Raw genomic sequence first — 21,896 nt, forward strand, 5'->3', positions numbered from 1 at the left:
CTCTTCTCAGTAGAATTGGTCATTTGATAAGAAGATCATGAAAAAAGAACTATAACCCCCTAGCCCTTTTGATTGGAACGCTCCAGCAGAAATATTCTATACGATGTAGCGCTAGTAACAATGCATTTAAGGAGAAACACCCAAACACAATGGTCCTATACACTCAGCAGGTGGGTCGTCAGAGATTTAGATGCCGACAAGTAATGATCATTTCAGGAGGTTCATTTTCCGCTCCCCTTGGTAATGCTTGTACCCCCACTTTGGACAGGCACACATGCGTGTCCGGATCTTGGCAGAAAGTTACAGTCACAGCTCTCAAGGTATAGTACCACTTGACAGCAAGCAGCAGAGCCACGACAGACACACAGTTCAAGTTACTGATCGAGACCGTGCGTGCATGTTTGGATGGGACGATCTGGATCTGAGGAAACCTACGATCGGCGCGTCATCGATCACGAGGGGAAGTCGTCGGAGGACTGCTGTACCTGTGTACGATACGAGCGCAGGCACGCGATTAGTACTTGCGCACGCCGCAGGTCGGCGACCGAGATCATGGTCGCGAGACCATGGCGCGGCCCTGCACGCATGAAGACGACCGAGCTGGCGGCCGTGGCGCCATCGCTGGCTGCCAGGCGCCCACTGTGTGCTCCATTTCCGGCGCCCATGGCAGCCAGGCTCCACACATGGTGGTGGTACCGCAGGGCCCCTCTCCGACCGATCCCTGCCGCCGCTGCCCTCGCGCCACACTAATTAATGTCGCCCAACCCAACCAATCCTCGCCAAGAACATTTGTAGGCCCTGCTCCCTCGCGCCAAAACCTTACCTGGTGCACAGCGAATGGCAATCAGGCAGTGGCGCGCGTCCGTCCTTCCCGCACGCTCCGACAAGGGACGACGCCGATCCTCCGTGTCGCTCCTCGTCCCCCGTGGCCTGCACGGACGTCGCGCAGGGAGCCACTTGCAGTTGTACCCGGCCTCGCGGCCTCGCACCAACCGCGCCCGCCGTCGCGCTCGACCTCTCCTCCTCCTCCCCTCGTCCTGCAGTCCAAGCACCCCCACCTGTCCACACCAAGCCGCCACGATCTCTCTCTCCCGCTTCCCCCGGCCCGTTTATAGCAGCGGCCGGACAGGTTGCCGCGCCTCCTGAATCCTCTCGCACTCGCTCGCTCTCAGCTGTCCGTTCCTTCCTCTCCGCGCGAGCACCGAGACCCGGACTAGCTCCACCGGCCGCCCATAATGGGGAACAAGCCGCCGCCGGAGCTCTACTACGAGATCCTTCACGTCGCCAGGGACGCCTCCCCGCAGGGGGTCCGGGCGGCGTACCGGAGCCTGGCCCGCCAGTGGCACCCCGACAAGCACCCGCCGGCGTCCAGGCCCGAGGCCGAGGCGCGTTTCAAGGCCATCACCGAGGCCTACGAGGTGTGTGACCAGTGACCGCCGCCGCCGCCGATACCCATCGGTCGTGATCCCCCGTTAATGGCCGGCCGGTCGTCGGTCCTTATATTACAGGGTTCGATGTGCGTTAATTCATGCACGGTGCTAGCTGATCCGAGCATCATCTCGCAGGCGCTGCTGGACAAGCAGGAGAACAGCAGGGCGGTGCTCGCCGCCGCGCGCGACGGCGGCGGCGGGGGAACGACTAGGCCTCCCGCCGGGAAGGACCGCGGCGGCGGCGGCGAGAACGTCGTCGCCACGCCGGTGGCGAGAGCGGCGCGGAGCGAGAAGCCCTGCCCCGGCGCCGTCGTCGCGCCCCGCGCCCCGGCGCGGGAGGCGGAGCCGGCCAGGCAGAAGGTGTACAGCGCCTGCAGCAGCGGCGGCGGCGGCGGCCGGCGCGCGTTCGCCGAGTTCTCCAGCTACGTCGTGCGCAAGGCGCCGCCGCTGGAGCGCAGGGTCGAGTGCACCCTCGAGGAGCTCTGCAGCGGGTGCAGCAAGGAGGTCAGGTACACCCGCGACGTCGTCACCAAGAACGGGTAAGCTGTCGCTCGCCTACGACAGATGACGTGCACGTAGAGCCAGCCGTACGTACGTCGATAGAGACAGCCGTGTGTGAGTGCAGTGCAGTCCTTTCAGTTTGTTTCTGACAGCGTTCGTCGCCATTTCACTGCACGTATATCTGCCGTATCCGAAGATACAGTTCAGGGCATTCTGGCGTTTGTCTATACGGAAATTGAATTAGCACATCGTTTTCATGAAGATACTACTATTTGATAAAATCATCCCAAACTATTTCCCTCCACAAGTCTGCAAACATGCAGAGCTTTGCATTCAGAGATCAGAACACAAGTCTTTTGTGTTCAGTCTGTCTGTATTCTAGTGCTAACAAAATATCGAGTTACATTTTGTCAGTTTTACTGCTACTTGCCTATTTCCGCCGTCTTAAGTTTTTTTAAGAATGAAGCTAAGTAATACAGTTAAGAATTAAGAACCTCTGTACAATTTAACTTCTTGACAAATCCATGTCTGAGAGCTCTAGTTTGTGCAAGCAGAGAGCTGATACTTTGGCATCAAATCCACTTTATGCTGAATTACGTGGTGTCCTTTATGGAACAAAATCTTCTCCACATTAAGGGAAACACTGAAGCAGTACACATTCGGTACAACCTTCAGGTTATGGGGGTTATTACTTTCCCCTGCCAGTCACATGCCACATTTATCATCAGAACATTCAGCTTGCTCTGCATCAGACATGAAATCCTTGGCCATGAGTCATTTGCCGTCCGGCTTGTCTCTGCTTCAACCATATAAATTGCAAGGCCATGTCGAGTCTAACACATGGACATATAGCAATACAATGCTCCTATCTCACAAAGAAGAACAAGATTCTGAAGCTGGGAAAAGGGTGGGGAATCAGTGTTCCAAACGTTTACCTTGAGTAGTCTATTTCCGAAAGCTCATGTTTGTTAGAAAGCCTTCCTTTTGGAGGCTACCGCCTAGTATCAGAATTCAGAAGTGGTCCTTTTGGGCATTAGGTGGTGTGTAATGCATGCTGCCTGCCTGCATGTGAGGATGCTGGCCGATGGATCGAGCAGGGATAAAAGCCCAGGGTACAGACAGTGACGCTGCACTTCCTGTATCACTAGCTGCTTGTGCCGCTGATTTGACCGACGGCTTACCACGCTCAGGTTTCACGCGACTGACCAACCAACCTACCTCGTACACCTCTGACAGGCTGATCACCAAGAAGGAGGTGACGCAGACCATCCGGGTGAGCCCCGGGATGAGGAAAGGCTCGACGGTGACGGTGGAGGGCGCCGGCGACGAGCGGCCGGGCTGCCTGACGGGCGACGCCGTGTTCGTCGTGTCGGAGAGGAAGCACAAGCGGTTCAAGCGGCTCGGCGATGACCTGGTGCTCCGGGCGCGGGTGCCGCTGGTGAGCGCGCTCACCGGGTGGCAGCTCTCGTTCCGGCTGCTCTGCGGCGACAAGTTCCGGTGCACGTTCCGGGACGAGGTCATCTGCCCCGGGTACGTCAAGGTCGTCAAGGGCCGGGGAATGCCCGTCGCCGGCGGGGAGAAGGGCGCGCGCGGGGACCTCATGGTGAAGTTCGAGGTCGTGTTCCCCGAGAACCTCACCGACGAGCAGCGGAAGGGGCTCGCCGAGATCCTGAGAGGCTGCGCCTGAAGTTTGCCGGGCACCTGACGATGGTGTGTTCTGTACGTGGCGACTTCTTGTCGTTGTAAAATTTTGTTACACTTGTGTTATAATAGATACTACTGTACTCAGAAAGGACTCTAGAGCACGTAAAGATCGATGTCCTTGTACATATGTCCTTTTAGTTTTTTCTTTTGTCCCAATACATGGTTTCAACTTGCAAGAGCTAGAGACGACGATCTTTGGGGTTCTGTTTCTTTCGCGTTGCTCCACTAATGTGGAATTTACTCCGCAACCTTCCATCCCCTCTCGAGAGGTTTTGGGTTCGAATTCCACGCACCGTAGGCGCGCATATTTCGCATGAAAAAACAAGTGATTCATGGCTTATGATGCGTGAAAAGACTGTGTGTAAGGCTTCCGGATATTTGAGATTTTTTTTCATAAATTCTAGCAAAATCAGATAAGTTTGACTTAGTAGGATAGCTGCATGAGCTTCAACCGTGGTGCCCTGATGCTATAGATCGGTCTGGTTTTCATACTAGGATCTATTATCTTAATACAACAGTGTTAAAAGAAGCCATCATGTTCGCCGAGAGCGTCTAGAAATTCCCACATTAATCTAAAAAATAGAAGAACCTACACCGTTGGATTTTATGAAGATCTAACGGTCCAAACTAACTCAAAGAGTCCATATCTGATACGATCAATAAATACATAAATTTGAAATTAAAAAATAAAAATATGAAAGTTGATTAACATACGAAGTAGGAACCAGAAAAGGAACCAAAATAGCTCAACGAAAGTATCATATGGATTATAAATATAATAAAAGGAAACATGATTCCATAACCCATAAAAGGAAACATGATCCAGTTATATATGTTTTTTTCTTAACGTGTTATAATGGCCTATCCATGGCTTTCAAGAGGACATGTACGTTCGTGATGCTTGAAGAGAGGAAGATCAAAGCAATATAAAAGCTAGATAGATATAGAAGGGAAAACATTATACCAAAGCAAGACAACGGCGAGATTGATCTGTTGGACCAATCTCCACGCACAAAAGGTCACCATGAACTCCAGCAAGATTGTTCCGCAGGACCAGTTATAAACTAACTTGGCCATAATGTTAAAAGAAGCCAATGTTCATTGAAAGCGTGTAGAAATTATGATGTTAATTAGAAAAACAAAAGTATATACACCATTGGATTTTATAGAGATATAACGGTTTAAACTAGCCTAATGTGTACTAAGTGCAACACTCATCTGTAAGGTTCCTTGTGATGGAACCAGTCCTGCCAGGTTCAATTTGACTCGGCACTAGAGCTCACATTTTTCTAGATTTATTCCCAAATTTAACTGATGTTATTTCTCAGTGATAGGCAATGTGCCCGTCAACAGCGAGGCGTTTATGCTGACTCGATCAATATCTCAGGAATCTGCCAGCTCAGCCTATTGAATATACTCAGGTGTAAGGTAGCGTGCATGTATACCAAGAAATTAAGTGAATTTCTAAGGGAATCAGAAGATGATTCTGATAAAGAACCAGCCAAGAGTCATAGAATGCAAGCTTCCATAGCAAAGAAGGTGATCGATAATAGATTGAACATGACGCCTTGAGAACATATTCCCTATGTATTTTTTTTTCAAATATTTAATATTGAAAACTAAATTAAGTAAAATTGAATATTCACATATAGAGTCCTACCAAATAATAAATTAGGTATATTAGCCATTAGTTTTTACATGGCTTCGGAAGTGAAATAATCAAATATGAGTGTATTTCAAATAGATGTTTGAAATAAAAATATAGAAGCGACCATAATTTGTATGTAAACAAAAGTGAAAAAAATCAAGACGCAAATTAATATTAATCACGTGGTTAGCATGTGGAGGAGCTTGTGAGTTTGCAAACTTTAAATTTTATAATGGAAAAATACAGCTAAAGAAAAAATAGTTATAATGTTTTCAATAAATACATAAAACCATACTTCTCCACAACTAATCTTCCCTTTATCATGAAAATGAATAGTTGAATACACATTCCACGTCATACAGTAGGATGATAGAAAAGAACAATGGTAATGAAAATAATATAATTTAATAAATTTATTTCCAAGTAAAATTTGTAAATGTTAGTATAAAAAACAATCTAGCTACCTGCGCTATTTGCGTAGGCAACCTTGCTAGTTGTATATATGACATAGTAAGCACAAAACACACACAAATTCAACGATATACCACATTTGCATGTACGAATAATCTATAACACCAATCCAGCTCTAGCAGCAATGAACAACTCGAAGAAGAAAATTGAAAAGGTTGTACTAGTACTTAGCCAAAAAAAGAAAAACAAATGCTAGGAGCTCTGCTTTGGAATTATAGTAACGAGTTAAAACGTCTAAGCCTCCTAGAGCCTAGCACTACCACCCTGACCCCATTCCTGACCCCATCCCCATCCCCACCGCCACACTCACACCCGTCGACGTTCCTCCGAGTCCCATCGCCGAATAGCCCAGAATCGGGGTGTGGCCGTAGAGCGAGCTCTGGGGATAAGCAGCACTGGCGGAGCTAAGTGTAGACAAAAGTGGGCCATGGCCCTCTTTGTCATGCAAAAACTCCATTAGATAAATAGTAATTTTAATACTTTTTATTAACTTAGCACCTCAATTACCAAGGCTGCCCCCCTAATTCTCAGTTCTAGCTCCGCCACTATTAAGCAGCTGCCCCCGCCTGCGCCGCTCCTTGGCTCGCCGCCACCGCGCGCATTCCGGCGCCGTCACCTTTGGTGGTCGAAGCCGTCGTCTTCGTGGTGGTGGGCGTCGGCTTTGCCTTCTTGGCCGTGGCCTTCTTGTCTGATGCCTTCTTGCAGCCGGAGGAGCAGAGGTTTCCCATGTCGGCGACTAGGCAAGGAATCCGCGATTGGTTGCGAGACTTGATTCGCCTATGGTAGGTAGCACGTTCGAGATCGGTTGGTTAGGCGCATGCATAGATACACACACATAGGACCTAGGTGTTCTGTTCTGTTCGGACGAGGATCCAGCCGGGCGCGTGAGCATTTCGACTCGGACAGAGGAATCCAAACCAGAGTGCGATTCAGGCGAGGAGATGCTTTGCAGGTGCAGGTGCTGAATTCCTTTTCGGCTAACAGGCTGTGACGGATTCAACTGTAGATGCACCTTGTCTTTTGGCGGCGCATCATGTATCGTTCAAACAGAAAATCAGTGCCATCTCAAAGATATATAGAAGATGCTGTGAAACGCCTCGATGCCTGAGGTTCAGTATTGCACGTCATCCAACTTGACCTGTCTTCTGCATTCGGGAAAAGAAAAACAATAGCATAGCAACGGTACAATCTTGCCCAATTACAACGGCAGAGAAAAAACGAAATCCATTCCCCATACAAAGAACGACCAAACTATGAAACTAAAGCCTTGGCAGGGTGCGTCACGGTTCGACATCAAAGGGGACGCACTTACAGACTTATGATTCCCGTTTTCTTTTGTGATGCAGGCCAGCACGTGCACATTTTGGTTCCAGACGCAGACGCAGACAGTCGTTAAAGAGTGTTGCTGCAGTGCGTGCTCCCTGTTCAGAAGAGGGTCAGCTACTGAGCTGCCATCTGTGTCTGAATCGCTCCAATTTTTGCGCGGCAGATCAGGAGTTGCACGCTAGTACGTTCCACTAGCAAGTCAGCGTGTTGATCAGCAGACAGTGAAAAGTGGACACCATTACTTTGCTGGCGCAGCAACACAGACCACCAAATGATCATACTCCCGGAGATTCAGTATGCACGCATCAGCAAACTTGACCCAAACTTGATGCCTGGGGTCTGGGGGAAAAAGTGCAACATTGCATCCATTACACCATCAACCAGTTTTAATACATCAATGCGAGATGAAAAACAAAATTTGGTACAGAGGAAATACCGAACTGCTTTTGCATGCTGTCTGTTAGTTCAACATCACTTACTCCTATACAAATGGTATTATTGAAGAGATCTTTCTGACAGACCCAATAACTCTAGCTGAGAAAAGCAAAATGCCCTGAACAATTTCACAGATGTGCAGATTTTACAAACCTCAAGTAGGGTATGAGAAAACCGCATCACCTTGTCTCACACATCCAGGCCAGCTGCAGGGTTCTTGTCTCCTGGGCAGAATGCTTTTAACCAGGGATTGCATGGGGATGATCAAAGCTCGGACCACATAAATCAGCAGGATGGCTTGAGCTACAACTTTAGATATGTCCTGCCAGCGATGTTTGCTCATCCACAACTGCATTGCAACCCGCAGACATATCGGAAATGCTAAATTTGACACCAGCCAAATAAGAATAGACTCGTCCCAGCTGTTTGCAGGGTCTAATGTTAGCCCTACTACTGTCGCAAATGCCGTTACCATGGACAGAACTGCTCCAAACACCAGTGCAGCAGACAAAATGAGGTAAAACCGGCGATGCCTTGTTAGTCTGGCAAACACAAACAGAAATATCGTGGTTGTGGAGAGATAGAACGACATGCTGTTTGCAATCACAAATACCCAGAAGCCAGTTCTCCCTCCGAATACTGGCTTACCAGCATCCTTGCCTTCTGCAATGTAGCCCCCCGGTGGCGTACAAGCAGCAGCGAGTGAGCCAACTACGATAAATACAGAGATGTATAAAATGCTCTGGGACACATTAGCGTAACTGCCTGGTTCCTTCTTTCCTTCTGAGCACCACTTATCTGACAGATTTCTAGCCTGGTGCCATGGGCTGCCTGAAGCTTCACAAAGGGTTAAGCATGTGATGACAGAAGTGTTTGTGAACTGTATGAAAAGAGAAACAAAAAGAGTAAAAAAAAATGAAATGTTGGAAGAGTGGAATGCAAACAATGGAGGAACTTACCGACGAAAATGTATAATCAGTGTGTATCTTACTGAAGGCAACATCTAGAGGTGTTAATCCTTCATTGTTCATAATGTTGAGGTTCAACCTAGCATCCATCATAAGAAAAGACAAGATTATTGTGTGCCCATGCTTTACAGCCAGATGTAGTGGTGTGTTTCCTTGACCATCCCTTGCATTCATCATCCTCACAAACTTTGAGCTTCTGCAGATGTGCCACACCACCTGAACCCTGCCGTGTTCAACAGCGCAATGTAGAATATTTTTGCGTTTGTTGTCAAGCAACTCATCGTAGTTCAGGCATATTTCCATGAACTTGCAGACAACATTGACATTGCCCGCTATAGCAGCGATGTGCACAGGATATAGACCCTCATTATCTGGAACGAATGCGAGCGAGCTGTTTGCTAATAAAAGTTTCACCGGTCCAAGATTTTTAGCTAATGCCGCATAGTGAAGGGCTGTTCTTCCATAATCATCGACCTCTCTTGAAAGTGTTTCTTTCCAACATTGCAGGGATTCACTTATTTCTAAAACAGAAAGAAGATAGCATTAACGTTTGACAAAACTCAGATTGCTCATCAAAATGAGACCCAAGTTGATGAACTAATCTGGCAATACATATCTACATTTTGTTCATAGGACCTGCCTTTAAGCATGCAGCGTGTTCTTTCCTAGTCAAATCTCACTGTTTAGGATCATCCTCTTTAACAAATTAAACAAGATTTGTGCCTTAGCGCCTAGAACTCCTTTTGCCTAGGTATTACAAAATGGGGCTCTTTATCAAAGCTCTGGAGATTGAAAGATATAAGCGACGAGCTTCTACTAACATTCAAATATTTGATTCTGAATAAAACAATGCGCATAATATAAGATATATGAATATTTAAAACATAAATATACATGAACATTTGCATAGCTTTGAAAAAAATTAATAAAGCTATGCAAATTCACTTCTAAACTAAGCATGGAAAATGCAATATAGGGAAAAGTTAACCTCAACACGATTAATCGTATCAGCTCTGCTCTGAGATACTAGTTACTACTCGGGGGCGTCTGTTCCTCAAGCACGTGAGCACGAGATGGACCATCGCTGAAGGAAGGCCCACGTCGCTCGCCCCCGTCGCCGGTCATCTTCCCTGTCTCCGACGGCTCCTGCCGCTAGATCCACTGCCTGGTGCTGCCCCCGCCCGAGTGAACGCCGAGCCCCTACATGGTCCCTGGCCCACCGGTTATCAAGCCGTCGTCCACCGCCGCCCCGCAATCCACCATCGCTGGTCTTCCCTACCACTCCCGCCCCCTCTTCTAAGACCATCGGCGCCCCGGCAACCCCGCTTCCCGAAGTCTGGGCTCCGCAGCTGTTATCGCCATAAATTAACCGAAAGCATGATGGGCTTAAAGCAGAAGAATAAGAAGGCTTGTAAATCGGCTCCTGCGTGAGCATTTGGGCCACATGGGCCATGTATGTTTAGATTTAGTTCAAGATTAGAGATAGAGTCCGATCGGGACAAAATTAGTTTAGATTGTTTCCCAAGTCTCCGGACTATAAATATGTACCCTATGTTATTCATGAAAAAAAACGTCATCACGTCTCGCAAACAACAATCTCGGCGCATCGCCACCCCTAATCTTAGGGTCTCATCCAAGTAAGCACAATGCTGCCCTGATCGCTCCTCGCGATCAGGGCAGCGTTGTTCTTACTTTTACCTTGGTATTACTCGTACTAAAGCGTTTTTGATGGCGAGTAATGCTAGTTATCCTGATGTTCGTAGCATGGCTTTAGTAGATCTATCGTGCTTTGTTGCTTATCATCTACGAATATCATGTTGTCTCCGTGCAGTCACATTTCAATCTTATGCTAACTCTTGTTACGTAGAGTTAGTTGCACGGAGACAACACTTTGCTTCTTTTCTATCTAATAGATCTAATCTATTATGGTTTGCTCTTATTCTTGAGAGTTGGCGTAATATCTGCTAGGTTAGGCCTTGCAAACGGATTGGATGATCCGGTGACGTGTTAGATGCTTTGCTCTAGTCTTAACAGGGAATTGATCCGGGAATCGGCTCTTGCTAGTTCTTAGGCCTCTGTTTTTTGTTATGGTTTAGTTATCTGTTACGTTTATTAGGCCCAATCACGTGTAGGATGTTCCGATCTAGCGGTGAAGCTTTTACCATTGTGGATTAGATTAGTTAGGTTTAATTGAAGCAGCTTTATACTTATTTTCTTTATTTTATCAATATCCGGATACATGCAGATCCAATCTGACACCGGGACTCGATCGGTTCCTTAAAGCCGATGCAAGAGTCGTCCCGGGGAGCCGACCACGGCTCGGACTTACGTTTCCACGTGTTTGTGTATACAGGCTAATCGTTGCAAGCACGTTCGCACCTTCCTGATCAGGTATAGGTCAGGATGCACACCCTGCGTCTTCACAAGCCGCGGCGTGTGCTGGAATTGCGGGCCGTCGACGAGGGAGCAGTGCCTGCCAGCGCCCCGGCGACCTCCCGGCTCTTCGTGTTGCCTGTCGCTGCTCGCCGGTGGGTTTCGACCGACAACAGCAGCTCCACGAGGAAGATGAAGAGCGCTGTCTGCAATGTCGCAAGTTCTACTCACGTGCGTGATAAATAGACGTAGTGTTAATACTCTGGGTAGCCTTCCAAAGTCATATTGGCTACCTTGGATCTCATAGTAGTTTGATAGGTCCAATTAGACAAGTTTAAGGTTTTAGAATAACAGTTAAATGCTAAGAACAAAGCTATATTATTAGATAATCAATTTAATCATAGATGTGATGATTATAATTTCAGTCCTACACAAGTAATACCCTATTGGAGGTAATAAAACTCTTTTATACGACCAGTTAGAACGTTGAACTTCAGGCGTCATTAAAACTTGTGTCCCCACCCAGGTTTGAAGCATGGCACCTTCGTAGAACAAAGCCCATAGAGCCCCCCCCCCCCCCCCCCCCCCCCCGGTCGAGTTTTTTATGACCTTAGGTATTGCTATTGACTATCAAACTATTCAGCAGTAAGCTGCTATCATTGAGCAATAAATTTCCGCTCATAGTCACGCAGTCATCCCCACCTCTAACAGAAGTAAAAAATTGCACAATTAGGCAAAACCGCAAAACTTCAAGTCACTAAGGCAATAGGGGAAACCCACAAAGTGTATATTGAGACTAAGTGGAGAGGCCCAGTAAATACGATGTTTCTATCCCAGAAAATCCACTTTGCAAATCATATCAAGGAGAACCGATGAGGGATCAACAGGGGCACTGAGGTGGGCCAGACTGGGCTGCTCAGTCCGCAATGGCAGTTTGCTTTCTCTTGTCCTTTTCTTTTCTATTTTCTTTTATTTCTATGTTGTCTTTTCTCACAAAAAAAATGAAAATAATAGGGAAACACCCTTAAATGGACAACCCCTAAGGTCATTCAGTGCCTAGTTAGAGCCACTTTCTCTTCCCATTGGATATGCTTCTATCCACTTTTCTCTACTTATTTATGTGCTACACTGCTACTTATTTGAGATTCTGTTGTAAGTCGGCCTATATATTTTTTGCGGGTCAGTGGACTTATATTTTGTTAACAGTAAATCAGATTTTCATTCACTAGATCAACATCCAGAAAATAACCAGTTAGGTTTCATTGAGATCCAACAGTCAGAACTCACAAGAAGAGGCTTAGATTTAAGAAAGAAAAACAGAGATGACAACTTATAGATATAAATTTTGTTTGAATTCATGCAGGAATTTATACTGTCAAAAATGCTATGCTAAATTTTGAATGCACAAAGCTCATGGCTCCAATACTTGTAAGATTTCAAGTTACCTCTGCTGACATAGACCGCAGCATGCAATGCAGTTTGTCCATCTGGCCCGGAGTAGCTAACATCATTCAAAGTTTCTCCAATCAAGACTCTGACCATGTCAGATCGATTGGATGCAACTGCCAAATAAAGCGGAGACACGCCATTCTCATCTACTACTGCAGCCAGCCCCCTATCCCTCGCCATGAGTCCCTGCAAGACGGGCAAATGGCCGTTCCTGACCGCCTCATGCATCGCAGTCTCCCCATCCAAATTCCTCGCCCTCAAATCTTGCTCATCTATAGCACAATCCATGAGGTAATTGGCCACATCTACATGCCCAGCCCTCGCGGCACAGATCAGAGGTGTATCAAGCATATTGTTCCTTGCCTTGATAAGCGAGATGTCCTGAGCGCAGACCATCTTGACGAGATCCAGGTACCCACAGCTGGCTGCAATGTGGAGAGGCGAGCTGCCCTCTGCAGTGACGCCTTTTAGGCAGCTTTCTTCTCCCTGCTCGGCTGTTGCTGAGGACTGCGAGCCCAGAACTTGTTCTAATAGGTTCGCGTCGCCTGTGGCAACAGCTTTGAGCAATCGATGTTCCATTGTGTGTGGATTGTGCCTTGCTGCCATGTATTCTGGCTGAATGAGTTGCAATGGAACACATTTGCACAGCTACCATAGCTAGGTTCCATCCTCAGCTCCTCATATATACACAGGGCCCTGGGTGCTAACGGAATTTCCTCGCAAGCTCCTTTTCGTTAGTAACGAAGTCAAACAATCGACAATATATTTTGCTGCAGTTATTCGGTTGCTTACTTGCTTAGGATACATGCCCACTATACATACAACCTGGCGGTTGAGACTTAGACTTGGGAGGCTACTAATTTACAGAGCAAAAGACAAACCCAGCAAGCCATGACGAACCACGCGCTTAAGCTCGTCAGCTGGATCTGGCTACACCAAACAAAAAATAATGCACCCAGAGCAACCTAATCTAGTATCATATTCCCTTGGCGATCCTACATGCAACCAGTGGAGGATTTACTAAAATGTCACCTCGGGGTGCACACAGACCCAGCTCAGCTGCAGGGGCAAGTTAATTGTTCTGTACAGCAGATCGATGACCAATACAATTTATTTAAGTCCGGAATCGGGCATAATTGCAACACAAATAGTTGAAATCAAGTGAGATCATAATACTCCCTCCATTTTTCAAATTTATAACTGGTACTAGTGTTTTAACGAAGTCCTTCCGCGTAATCCCAAATCCCCAACCAAAAGTTAAATAGATGAAATGACGAAGAGGATTGAAGGTTGATTACCAAAGCCACCTGCTCATCCACCAGCAGCAGCGCAACCACAGGAGTTGCCCCTCATCGCCCGCGCGCTGGGCACGGCGTCAGCCACACCATCCGCCCCCTCTCCCTCCTAGGGTTCCACGGTGCCAACAGGTAGTAGCATCCTTCACCATGCTGCTACTCTCTCTCTCTGTCTCTCTCTCTCTCCGAGCGGCAGCAAGGGCAAAGGGGCGCAGGGCCAAAGCCTGTATAGGAAGGCTGCATGGGCTGGGCTGGACATCGGCTGCCTGCAGAATTAGGTGGCCTGCCCAATGTCCTAAAAATCGGCCCAAAATCCAACCCCATCCATTAAAATAAATAGTTACTTCCCTCCGTTTGGAAATACTTTCACTTTTGACCAAGGCTCAAAAACCAATGCACTCATTTGTTTCTTTCTAAAATGATTAAAATGTCCCTTGTCACCTTATATGTACACGTAAGTAAGTTCTAGATTAATCTAAAAGGCTTGCACTTGGCGCTTTCAGATGGCTATTGGACCCCACACACAAGGACAAAATCGGAAATTTTATACTGCAGACTGTTGGGTGACAAGTATTTCCAAACAAAAAAAATAATCATTGGTGATAAGTATTTCCAAACCGAGGGAAGTATATTTTACTAGCATCGGTTTCCGTGCCCCTCTTTTCACCATCTCCGACGTGCAGCTGCAGGCTGCCCTGTGCCCCTGTCCATTCGTGGTGTGCGCTGCAGCGGCCGTCGATGTGACGGAGCAGCGGGCAGCCCGCGCTCACCGACTCGCGTTTGAACTAAATAATATATATGGAGGTTTTTATCTGGACCGTTCATCTTATACTAAGAATATGTGTTGTACTTCCAATTATCTGTTTTATATTCTGTTGTACTATATATATATGTATGTATTTTTGGGTTTTGTGCTGTAGGCATAGAGTGTATTATTCTGAACAGATCTGGTTAGTGGTACATTTCAAAATCATTTGAATCATCCGCCCTCCCTCTTCCTCTCCCTCTTCCTCGTCCTCTTCCGTCTGCCCTCCCTCATAGCAGACCGGCTGCCGGCGCAGATCTGCACCAGGTCCGGCGCCCTGGGCATCGCGGGTCAGCACGGAGCGGCGGCCCCGGCGTCGCTGTCCGGCGCGCGGAGGCCAGGGTACAGGACGGCGCGGCGGCTCAGCATCGCGGTCCGGCGCACGGAGGCCGGGGCACAAGACGGCGCGGCCGGAGCTCGACGAGGCCGCGCTCCTCTTCCGCGGCAGCCATGCCAAGCTCACCTTCCCCGAAGACGCGCGCCTCCACCCGGCGTCCACGGCGGCCAGGGCCGCACCGGCGCCGACGCCAGCGCCTCTCGCCGGCGTGGCGGCCTCGACCTCTCCCACCGGCTACCACGCCGGTGCCGCGCAGGGCACCGACTACCTGAGGTACCAGATGCCTCTTTTTAATCCACCAACTCTTCCCCCCTCTGGCGCCTCCGAATCTGAGTTCTGACCCCGCCAAAATCTTTCCGCCATGAAGCAGGAGCGGCGGAGGAGGCAGCAACCAAGGCCGCCGCCGCACGTCGAGCTGGCGATGGCGCACGCGCGGGACGGCGGGGTCAACGAGCGGGCGGAGGCGGCCGCCTGCCTGGAAGGCGACGCCGAGACCGGGGCCCGTACAAGGCCGCGGCGCGCGCATACGACGAGGCCGGGCACGGAGCAGCGGCCCCGGCGTCGCGGTCCGGCGCGCGGAGGCCAGGGTACAGGACGGCGCGGGGGCCAGCGTCATGGTCCGGCGCACGGAGGCCGGGGCACGACGAGGCCGCGCTTCGCCTGCGCAGGTAGCGCCCCGCGGCGGCGCGCCTCGGCCGTCAACACACCCGAAACTCCTCGCACAGCAGGAACTTCTCCAGCAGGCGCCGGATCCACGCGATGGGATCCAAGCGGCCGGCGGGGCAGCGTGTGGCGGCGGACCACGAGGGGAGGAAAGCTCGCAAGCATCTGCGGGGCGCGCGGCCACCGGTGCGGCATTGGCAGCAGGAGCGAGGCAATCGGTGTGGCAGCGCTCGCGACCTCGGCGATGGCGCGCTGGACGTCCTGCAACACCGCGGCCACCGAGAAGCAGTGCGACAACGAGGACGCGAGCAGGCCCTGTGGTCCCTGGCCGGCAGACACATCCGTGTCGGCCTTGCTTGCCGCCGAACCCTGCCGCCGGAAGCTCCACCGCCTCTTCTCCCTCACGGACGACGTCGCCGATGTCGTCGGCAGCGGCACCGACAACACCGACTGAGAGTGGCACTGACAGCGGCACCGCGCGCTCCGCGGCCGCGCCGTCGTCATCCTCTGTCCATGGGCGCGACCAGGTCCGGCGGGGCTGTGTGCGGCGGTGCTCCCAACGCGTCGCAGCTCGATGAGCGGCGCCACCGACTGCTCGTCTTCGCGCTCCAGTCGCCTGCATGGTCCTCCTGCTCCGAGCGGCGACGGCCAACACCTCGCTCTCCTCGCCGACTCCGCGGCCGCCGCGCTTGGCGGCATGGCCGGGGCCAGAACAAGAGCGGCGGCGGGGAGGCCGGAAGCAGCGGCACCGCGCGCTTTGTGGCCGTTCCGTCGTCCTCCTCTGGCGAGACAGCCTCTATCGTCCTCCAGCGAGGCCGCCGGCGTCTCGGCGCCCGACACACCGGCTGTCGCGGCCGCAGAGCAGGTCATCTGCAGCTGGGGCGGCTCCGTGCTCGTGAAGAAGACCAACCTTAAGTGTGTGATTGCAGCAAGGGCTCCGTGCTCGGGAAGAAGACCATCAGCAGCAGGGGCGGCTCAGTGCGGGCGGCCGCATGCTACCGATGACGACCAGCGGCCATTGCTGGGTATCCCGAAGTGCGGCGCGGCGGCCTGGTTACTCGACGCGGGTCCAGGCGCTCCACCCCCACGGCGACCGAGGCGGTGCTCATCACGCGCCACTTCACGAGGTCCGTCTCGTCCACATCACCGGCCGCTGGCCGGCAACAGCCGCGCTCGCCGCGGCTGGCCTCCACTCGTCGGCCACTTCCATCGTGTTCGGCTGGTGCACCAGCCTCCAGCCCTACAGTATTTCTCTCTCACATCGCTCCAGCACTAGCCTCCAGCCACCAATCAGGTAACAGTGTTTTTCTCTCACACCACTCCAACTCCAGCCTCCAGCTCCAGCCTGCCAAGCAGGCTGCTCCGGTCGCTGGGAGCAGGCTCCGCACCCGCTGCCGCAGGCACCCATGGGCGCAAGCTCAGCGACACCGCGAAGGAGAACGAGGAGGAGCAAAGCTGGTTTAGCTCCGAGGGCAGGGGCCGCCACCGCCGCGAGGCGTCGCGGTCTGCCTCGAGCTGTTTAATTAGCTGGTGTTTGTGTTCTTTGGAGAAAGAGATAGGAGATCCTGTTTAATTAGCTGGTGTTTGTGTTCTTCGGAGAAAGAGATAGGAGATCTGCACACTATCAAGTCACCTCTCGGTTTCCAATTTATTTTTTATTTCTCTTTTTTTATTTGCATCACATATGAAAAGACGAGAGAGAAAACGATTTTGCTAGTGGTGTGCGAGTTCTTGCTGTTCTTGCCTTTGTATTATTCTTTATTTGTATAAGATCTGCTAGTTTCTTCTCTTTTGACTATGTTTCCTGTTTTATTTTCTTTTTTGCGAGGTGGCCGCAAGGCGTCTTCTGTGGGCATCTCGTGGACGTACATGTTCTATATTGATAAATGTATAAGACTCATGTAAATTAAGTGTTGTATATTTTGATACATGTAATATCTTTACACTGTTATATCACTGAATCATTTTAACCTTTTTTTATGGTGTACCGGCATGTTCAAATAATACAGTCAGTTATTAGTGGTGTATATTGTTTATTGGTGGTGTATATTGTCTAAGGTACCTTATGTACATTTGAAATTGCAGTGGTATATATTTCAAAAAACAAGGTACACTTGAGTACCTAGAAGTACTTGTATCTAATGAAGATCATCAGTCTTATCGTGATTTGATTTTAGTTATTTCTATGTTAATATACATGGGATAACGGTACTATTTTAAGATTTGAATGAGTAATGCACATAGAGAGTGTGTGTATATATATATATATAGATATGTACATCACATATAAATTTATTTATTGAATGTTGGAGGTCTTCAAATATATTGTTGTGCAATTCCTAATCCATTATATTGATGAATCATGAGTTATTTGTAAATCACATGTTGAACATTATATTTGTAAATCAAATATACCATAGAGTAAAACGTGTACAAATAGTAAGCTGGTGGAGCTGAAACAGCAGATTAAAATATCACTATTTTTCAAAGAAAAAGATTCAAATATCACGTAGTGGGGCTGTCAGACTCCCATTTGGTCAAAATGAGGCATTGGTGACAAGCTGCAGGGGTGGGTCAAGGTACTACTTTGCATCACATGTCGCTGCAGAAAAGTAACTTTATGTCAACTGTTGATGCCTCATATACAATTCTTTCTCTGAACATATGTGTTGCCCTACAACTTTAGTGATCTTGAACTTTTCGGTGCCTTTTGTTTCCGAGCACATACCCTCCAATTGCAATCATCCTTCTCGCAAACAACTATGTACCGCTGCTCAACATATGAGTGAGTAACCTTGAACGGCCTCTTACGATTCATGGCATACTCTTGTAACCACCTTTTTAATGTAGTCAAGTCCTTAAAAACAAGACCCTTATGAACTTCCATGCTGTCCCCGACATCAGGAGCCTCCAAAAGCTCATCATCTCTACCTTCAGCATAAGCACCATCACATCCCTGAGATCACTAAATTCATGAACAAGTGGATCACGATTCGAACAAAAGCATCTCATTAGCTCAATATCTTCTTCACTCAATGGTGGTACAGGCCTGTCATCATCTAAATCAATGGCTCTTGCCGTCTCGTACGGCTCCTCGTCATCCTCAATCTGAACATCAACACTATTCGATGCCCACCCGGTATTGGAGGAGGGAGGCAAAGGACAAACACCACCATTTTCGGCATTGTCTCCTACAGTTGAACCACAATTAACAATGGCATTGGAAAAGTGCATTGGAATGAACAATGGCGAAGGTAATGAAACATTCTACTACGACACTTACTTGGATGGTTTTGGCTCAAAGGAATCTCCATAGGTGCCGTAAGAACATCTTGAGGACCATGTCAACCCCATTAGGAAGGGATTCTGCATCCGGGACCACAACCGTATCTTGCATATGTGTTGCATGGTCTCCGATTGGTGGAGGGTCATGAGGTGCTAGAATGTCTTGTGCTGGGGACACCTCACGACACAGTGAACTCCAATTACGAGGGGGAGAACAAACAAGAGGCTGTGGATTGGTTGTCAACTTGCGGACAATCACATCCAATCCTGAAATTTCATTGTTCTTTACCGTCTTGACGAACTTCTCCCATTGAACCTCTGACGCAATTTTGAGCAAGCGCCTATAGTAAACTTGACCCATTTTACCATACTAAAGAACCCCTTCAATTGGGACTGCTTCCTCATGTGAATTCCATTCAAGCTCATCTCGAACTCTTGCAGTCAGCTCACTAAACATCGGCCGCAAATCGAATATCAAAGGGACCATTTGCATTCCAAAAAAATCGACATTGCTAAACCGATCTAGCTTCACACTTCCTCCATGGTACAAGGTCACTACATTCTCCATCTAGTTAGTATACGCACAAGTTATTACCGGTACGTTATCAAAAAAAGAGATAAATAAAGTGTTTACTACATTTCCTAAGTTCATAGCTAAATTGCTAACTTGCTAATTATATTGCTAACTACATTGCACTAACTATATTGAAAACTATACCTTCAAACTAACTACATTGAACTAACTATATTCCAAACTATACAGCACAATATTGCAAACTAAATTGCAATAACTACATTTGCTAACTATATTGCAATAACTAAATACTCGAAATCCTACATACTCGAAATTGAGTAAAAAAATCTTTACCTTGCCATTTGGGGGCGCCGAGGGGGGGGCGATGGGGGCCTGGACGGGCAGGGCGCCGCGGCCGCAGCCGGATCACCCCCGAGCCACCCTAGTGCTGCGCCCGCCCCACGAGCTGGGCGCAGGGCTGAGCGCCGCGGCCCCGCCGCGCGCCAGCGGCCGGGCCAACTGCCGCCGCCGGATGAACAGGAGACGGGTCGGCGGCAGCAGACAGGATCGGCGGCATTAGGGCTGGCGCAGCAGGCACACGGCGGCGGGGCAGCAGGCGGGAGGGCGGCGACACGGCGCGAGGGAGCGGGTGAGTGAGGGGGTATCTACGCAACAGCTCTGAGCCGAGTAGTATATTTTAGGTCGGCGCCAAGATCTGTGGCGCCGAGCTCCCAGCCACATGGCACCAGCGTGGATGCCGCGCTGGAGGGGTGCCCTGACCTCGGCGCCACGACCTGTGGCGCCGAGATGTGTTACCTCGGCGTCATGACCACAAATGCAAATCGTTTCAAAAAGGGCCTGAATATGTAAATCTTTCCCAAAAAGGGCTAAAAAGCAAAAAAGATGAGATCCGCACCTTGCTAGATTCTGATAAGCAGGTTGTTGACAATCTTTAAGTCAGAAATAGAACCGTCAACTCTTGCATCTTTTCGTGATATTTAATCACCAAACATAGTTGTAGGGCTTAAGCTAACGAGTTCCACGAGTTTTGGTGAATTATGATTTGCAGGCACCCACTGGTGAAATATGAGGAAAACACAAGTAAACACAGAGAAAAACACACAGAAGATCTCGTCCCGCGTCTCACCTACAAAATGGGCCCATTTGACAGAGAAAACTGACGTACAAAGCCCCGGCACCGAGATACACAAGATGGGGGCCCACCTGGCAGTGTCCAGGACGAAAGGCGGCGCGAGGGGCGGCACCCGTGGGCCGGCCGAACCACAGGGTCGGCCGGTCCCATGTCGGCGCCATTCGGCCTCATCTTTGGCGAGAAACTTGATCTGATCCACTCCAAGGCGGTGCACTATGTTTTCATATTTATTGGTTGCGGGAACCGATCTATTAGGACTATAAAAGGGGCCTCCCTCACCCCTCTCAACACACACCATTCAAGAGTAGGAGTAGTGCCACATTGTAAAGGCGACGCGCTAGTTCGCTAGTGTTAGAATAAAGGAGGAGAGTGAGGAGTAGTTCGGGGAAGCGCCGACCTGTCGGTGTTCTTCTCCAAGCTGTACCTCTACGGATACTGGCTTCTTTCGGAGTAAAGTAAGTTGGTATTTGTGATTCTCTGTTCTTGCATAGTACTTATCTTTTGAGTGAGATCAGTTCTCTTACTCGCGGGTTCGTCGCTCTATATTTATACAGAGTGCCATAGTTTGCTACGGGGTACCAAACGTAGTTAGACTACGGTAGTAATCAGTAGCATAGACATGGTGTCTAGGCTAAGGGTTACCTTCATTTGCCTTATATCCCACGGTCTGTGAGGTAGTCCACAGGTGGTGATGAGGACATGCCCCTAGAGGCTACTTGAGTTACACATAAACATGTTTATGATGGACCAATTACACGAAGCCGTGCAAAACTACTCCAAAAAGAGGTGAACTCATTCATATCTGAAACTAACTTCAATATATTTGAGGATGTTATACTGCCTAAATGTTCTACTTTGATTCTACTTAGGCATATACATAAATAAGATTGGAACATCAAGCAATCAGGCAACCAATTCACATCAACCAGTTCGGACCAGTCCGAACCAGTTCAGACAGCCAGATCGGAACAACCAGATCAGACCAGCCAGTTCGGACCACCAGTTCCGACCACCAAAAGAAACACCCATAACTCTTGATTCCCGAAAGATCTGAAGGCCCATGAGTACCCATTGGAAAGCTTATGAAGTCTACTTTCCAACCCAACAAGTTTCATGTCATCGACTTCCCAATCAGGATTTATTGGTCGAATCATTGAAGACTGCTCAGAATGTCAAGAGTCTGCCCGAGGATTTATCTTGCTCAAACTTCCCGTGCAAGTCTGTACCATTCTACAATGTTTCATGGTGCATGCTACACATGCCTGGAAAGCTTATAAAGTCTAGTTTTACACCCAACAAACGGCTTATCGTTTCTACTTCCGAGTAGGGAGAAATGGACATTTTACTGAAGACGCGCGGGAATTGAAGATGATCTCGTGAATGCTTCACCTGTTGGCCTTCCATCTTCCAACGTGGAGACTTCAGTTCATACCTACCTAGGAGGGTTGTTCCTAGTATAAATATCCTCTATGTGTACTCAGAAAAGAACTTTTGATCATTTGATAAACCGATATGGTATTCCAGCTGATTTGCTGATGA

The 21,896-nt window shown here is 48.9% G+C and overlaps 3 protein-coding genes across 3 annotated transcripts; 2 read left to right on the plus strand and 1 right to left on the minus strand.

Annotated features, from left to right (window-relative positions):
* Positions 1-1,006: 1,006 nt before the first annotated feature.
* LOC120665394 (dnaJ protein homolog 1-like) lies at positions 1,007-3,791 on the plus strand. Its single transcript, XM_039944953.1, has 3 exons — positions 1,007-1,418; positions 1,566-1,969; positions 3,168-3,791. The coding sequence occupies exons 1-3, from the start codon at positions 1,236-1,238 to the stop codon at positions 3,616-3,618; spliced, it is 1,038 nt and encodes a 345-aa protein (XP_039800887.1). The 5' UTR covers positions 1,007-1,235; the 3' UTR covers positions 3,619-3,791.
* A 3,629-nt stretch (positions 3,792-7,420) lies between these two features.
* LOC120665395 (protein ACCELERATED CELL DEATH 6-like) lies at positions 7,421-13,801 on the minus strand. Its single transcript, XM_039944954.1, has 3 exons — positions 12,302-13,801; positions 8,475-9,004; positions 7,421-8,395 (listed from the first exon to the last, which is right to left on the minus strand). Exons 1-3 carry the CDS (start codon positions 12,909-12,911, stop codon positions 7,670-7,672), a joined length of 1,866 nt encoding a protein of 621 aa, XP_039800888.1. The 5' UTR covers positions 12,912-13,801; the 3' UTR covers positions 7,421-7,669.
* On the plus strand, positions 13,197-15,859 carry LOC120667705. Its single transcript, XM_039947726.1, has 4 exons — positions 13,197-13,220; positions 14,645-15,015; positions 15,113-15,390; positions 15,486-15,859. Exons 1-4 carry the CDS (start codon positions 13,197-13,199, stop codon positions 15,857-15,859), a joined length of 1,047 nt encoding a protein of 348 aa, XP_039803660.1.
* The last annotated feature ends 6,037 nt before the right edge of the window (positions 15,860-21,896 follow it).

The sequence above is a fragment of the Panicum virgatum genome, chromosome 3N (assembly GCF_016808335.1).
Source record: "Panicum virgatum strain AP13 chromosome 3N, P.virgatum_v5, whole genome shotgun sequence".
Classification (NCBI taxonomy): domain Eukaryota; kingdom Viridiplantae; phylum Streptophyta; class Magnoliopsida; order Poales; family Poaceae; genus Panicum; species Panicum virgatum.

Excerpts from the sequence above, each read along its gene's own strand:
- LOC120665394 (XM_039944953.1), top strand. The coding sequence starts at position 1,236 with ATGGGGAACAAGCCGCCGCCGGAGCTCTACTACGAGATCCTTCACGTC. Across the intron at positions 1,419-1,565 it reads CCATCACCGAGGCCTACGAG|GCGCTGCTGGACAAGCAGGA; the intron begins GTGTGTGACCAG and ends ATCATCTCGCAG. Across the intron at positions 1,970-3,167 it reads GACGTCGTCACCAAGAACGG|GCTGATCACCAAGAAGGAGG; the intron begins GTAAGCTGTCGC and ends CACCTCTGACAG.
- LOC120665395 (XM_039944954.1), bottom strand. The coding sequence starts at position 12,911 with ATGGCAGCAAGGCACAATCCACACACAATGGAACATCGATTGCTCAAA. Across the intron at positions 9,005-12,301 it reads TGCGGTCTATGTCAGCAGAG|AAATAAGTGAATCCCTGCAA; the intron begins GTAACTTGAAAT and ends TTTCTGTTTTAG. Across the intron at positions 8,396-8,474 it reads CTGATTATACATTTTCGTCG|TTCACAAACACTTCTGTCAT; the intron begins GTAAGTTCCTCC and ends CTTTTCATACAG.
- LOC120667705 (XM_039947726.1), top strand. The coding sequence starts at position 13,197 with ATGACGAACCACGCGCTTAAGCTC. Across the intron at positions 15,016-15,112 it reads CAGGGCACCGACTACCTGAG|GAGCGGCGGAGGAGGCAGCA; the intron begins GTACCAGATGCC and ends GCCATGAAGCAG. Across the intron at positions 15,391-15,485 it reads GGAGGCCGGGGCACGACGAG|GCGCCGGATCCACGCGATGG; the intron begins GCCGCGCTTCGC and ends CTTCTCCAGCAG.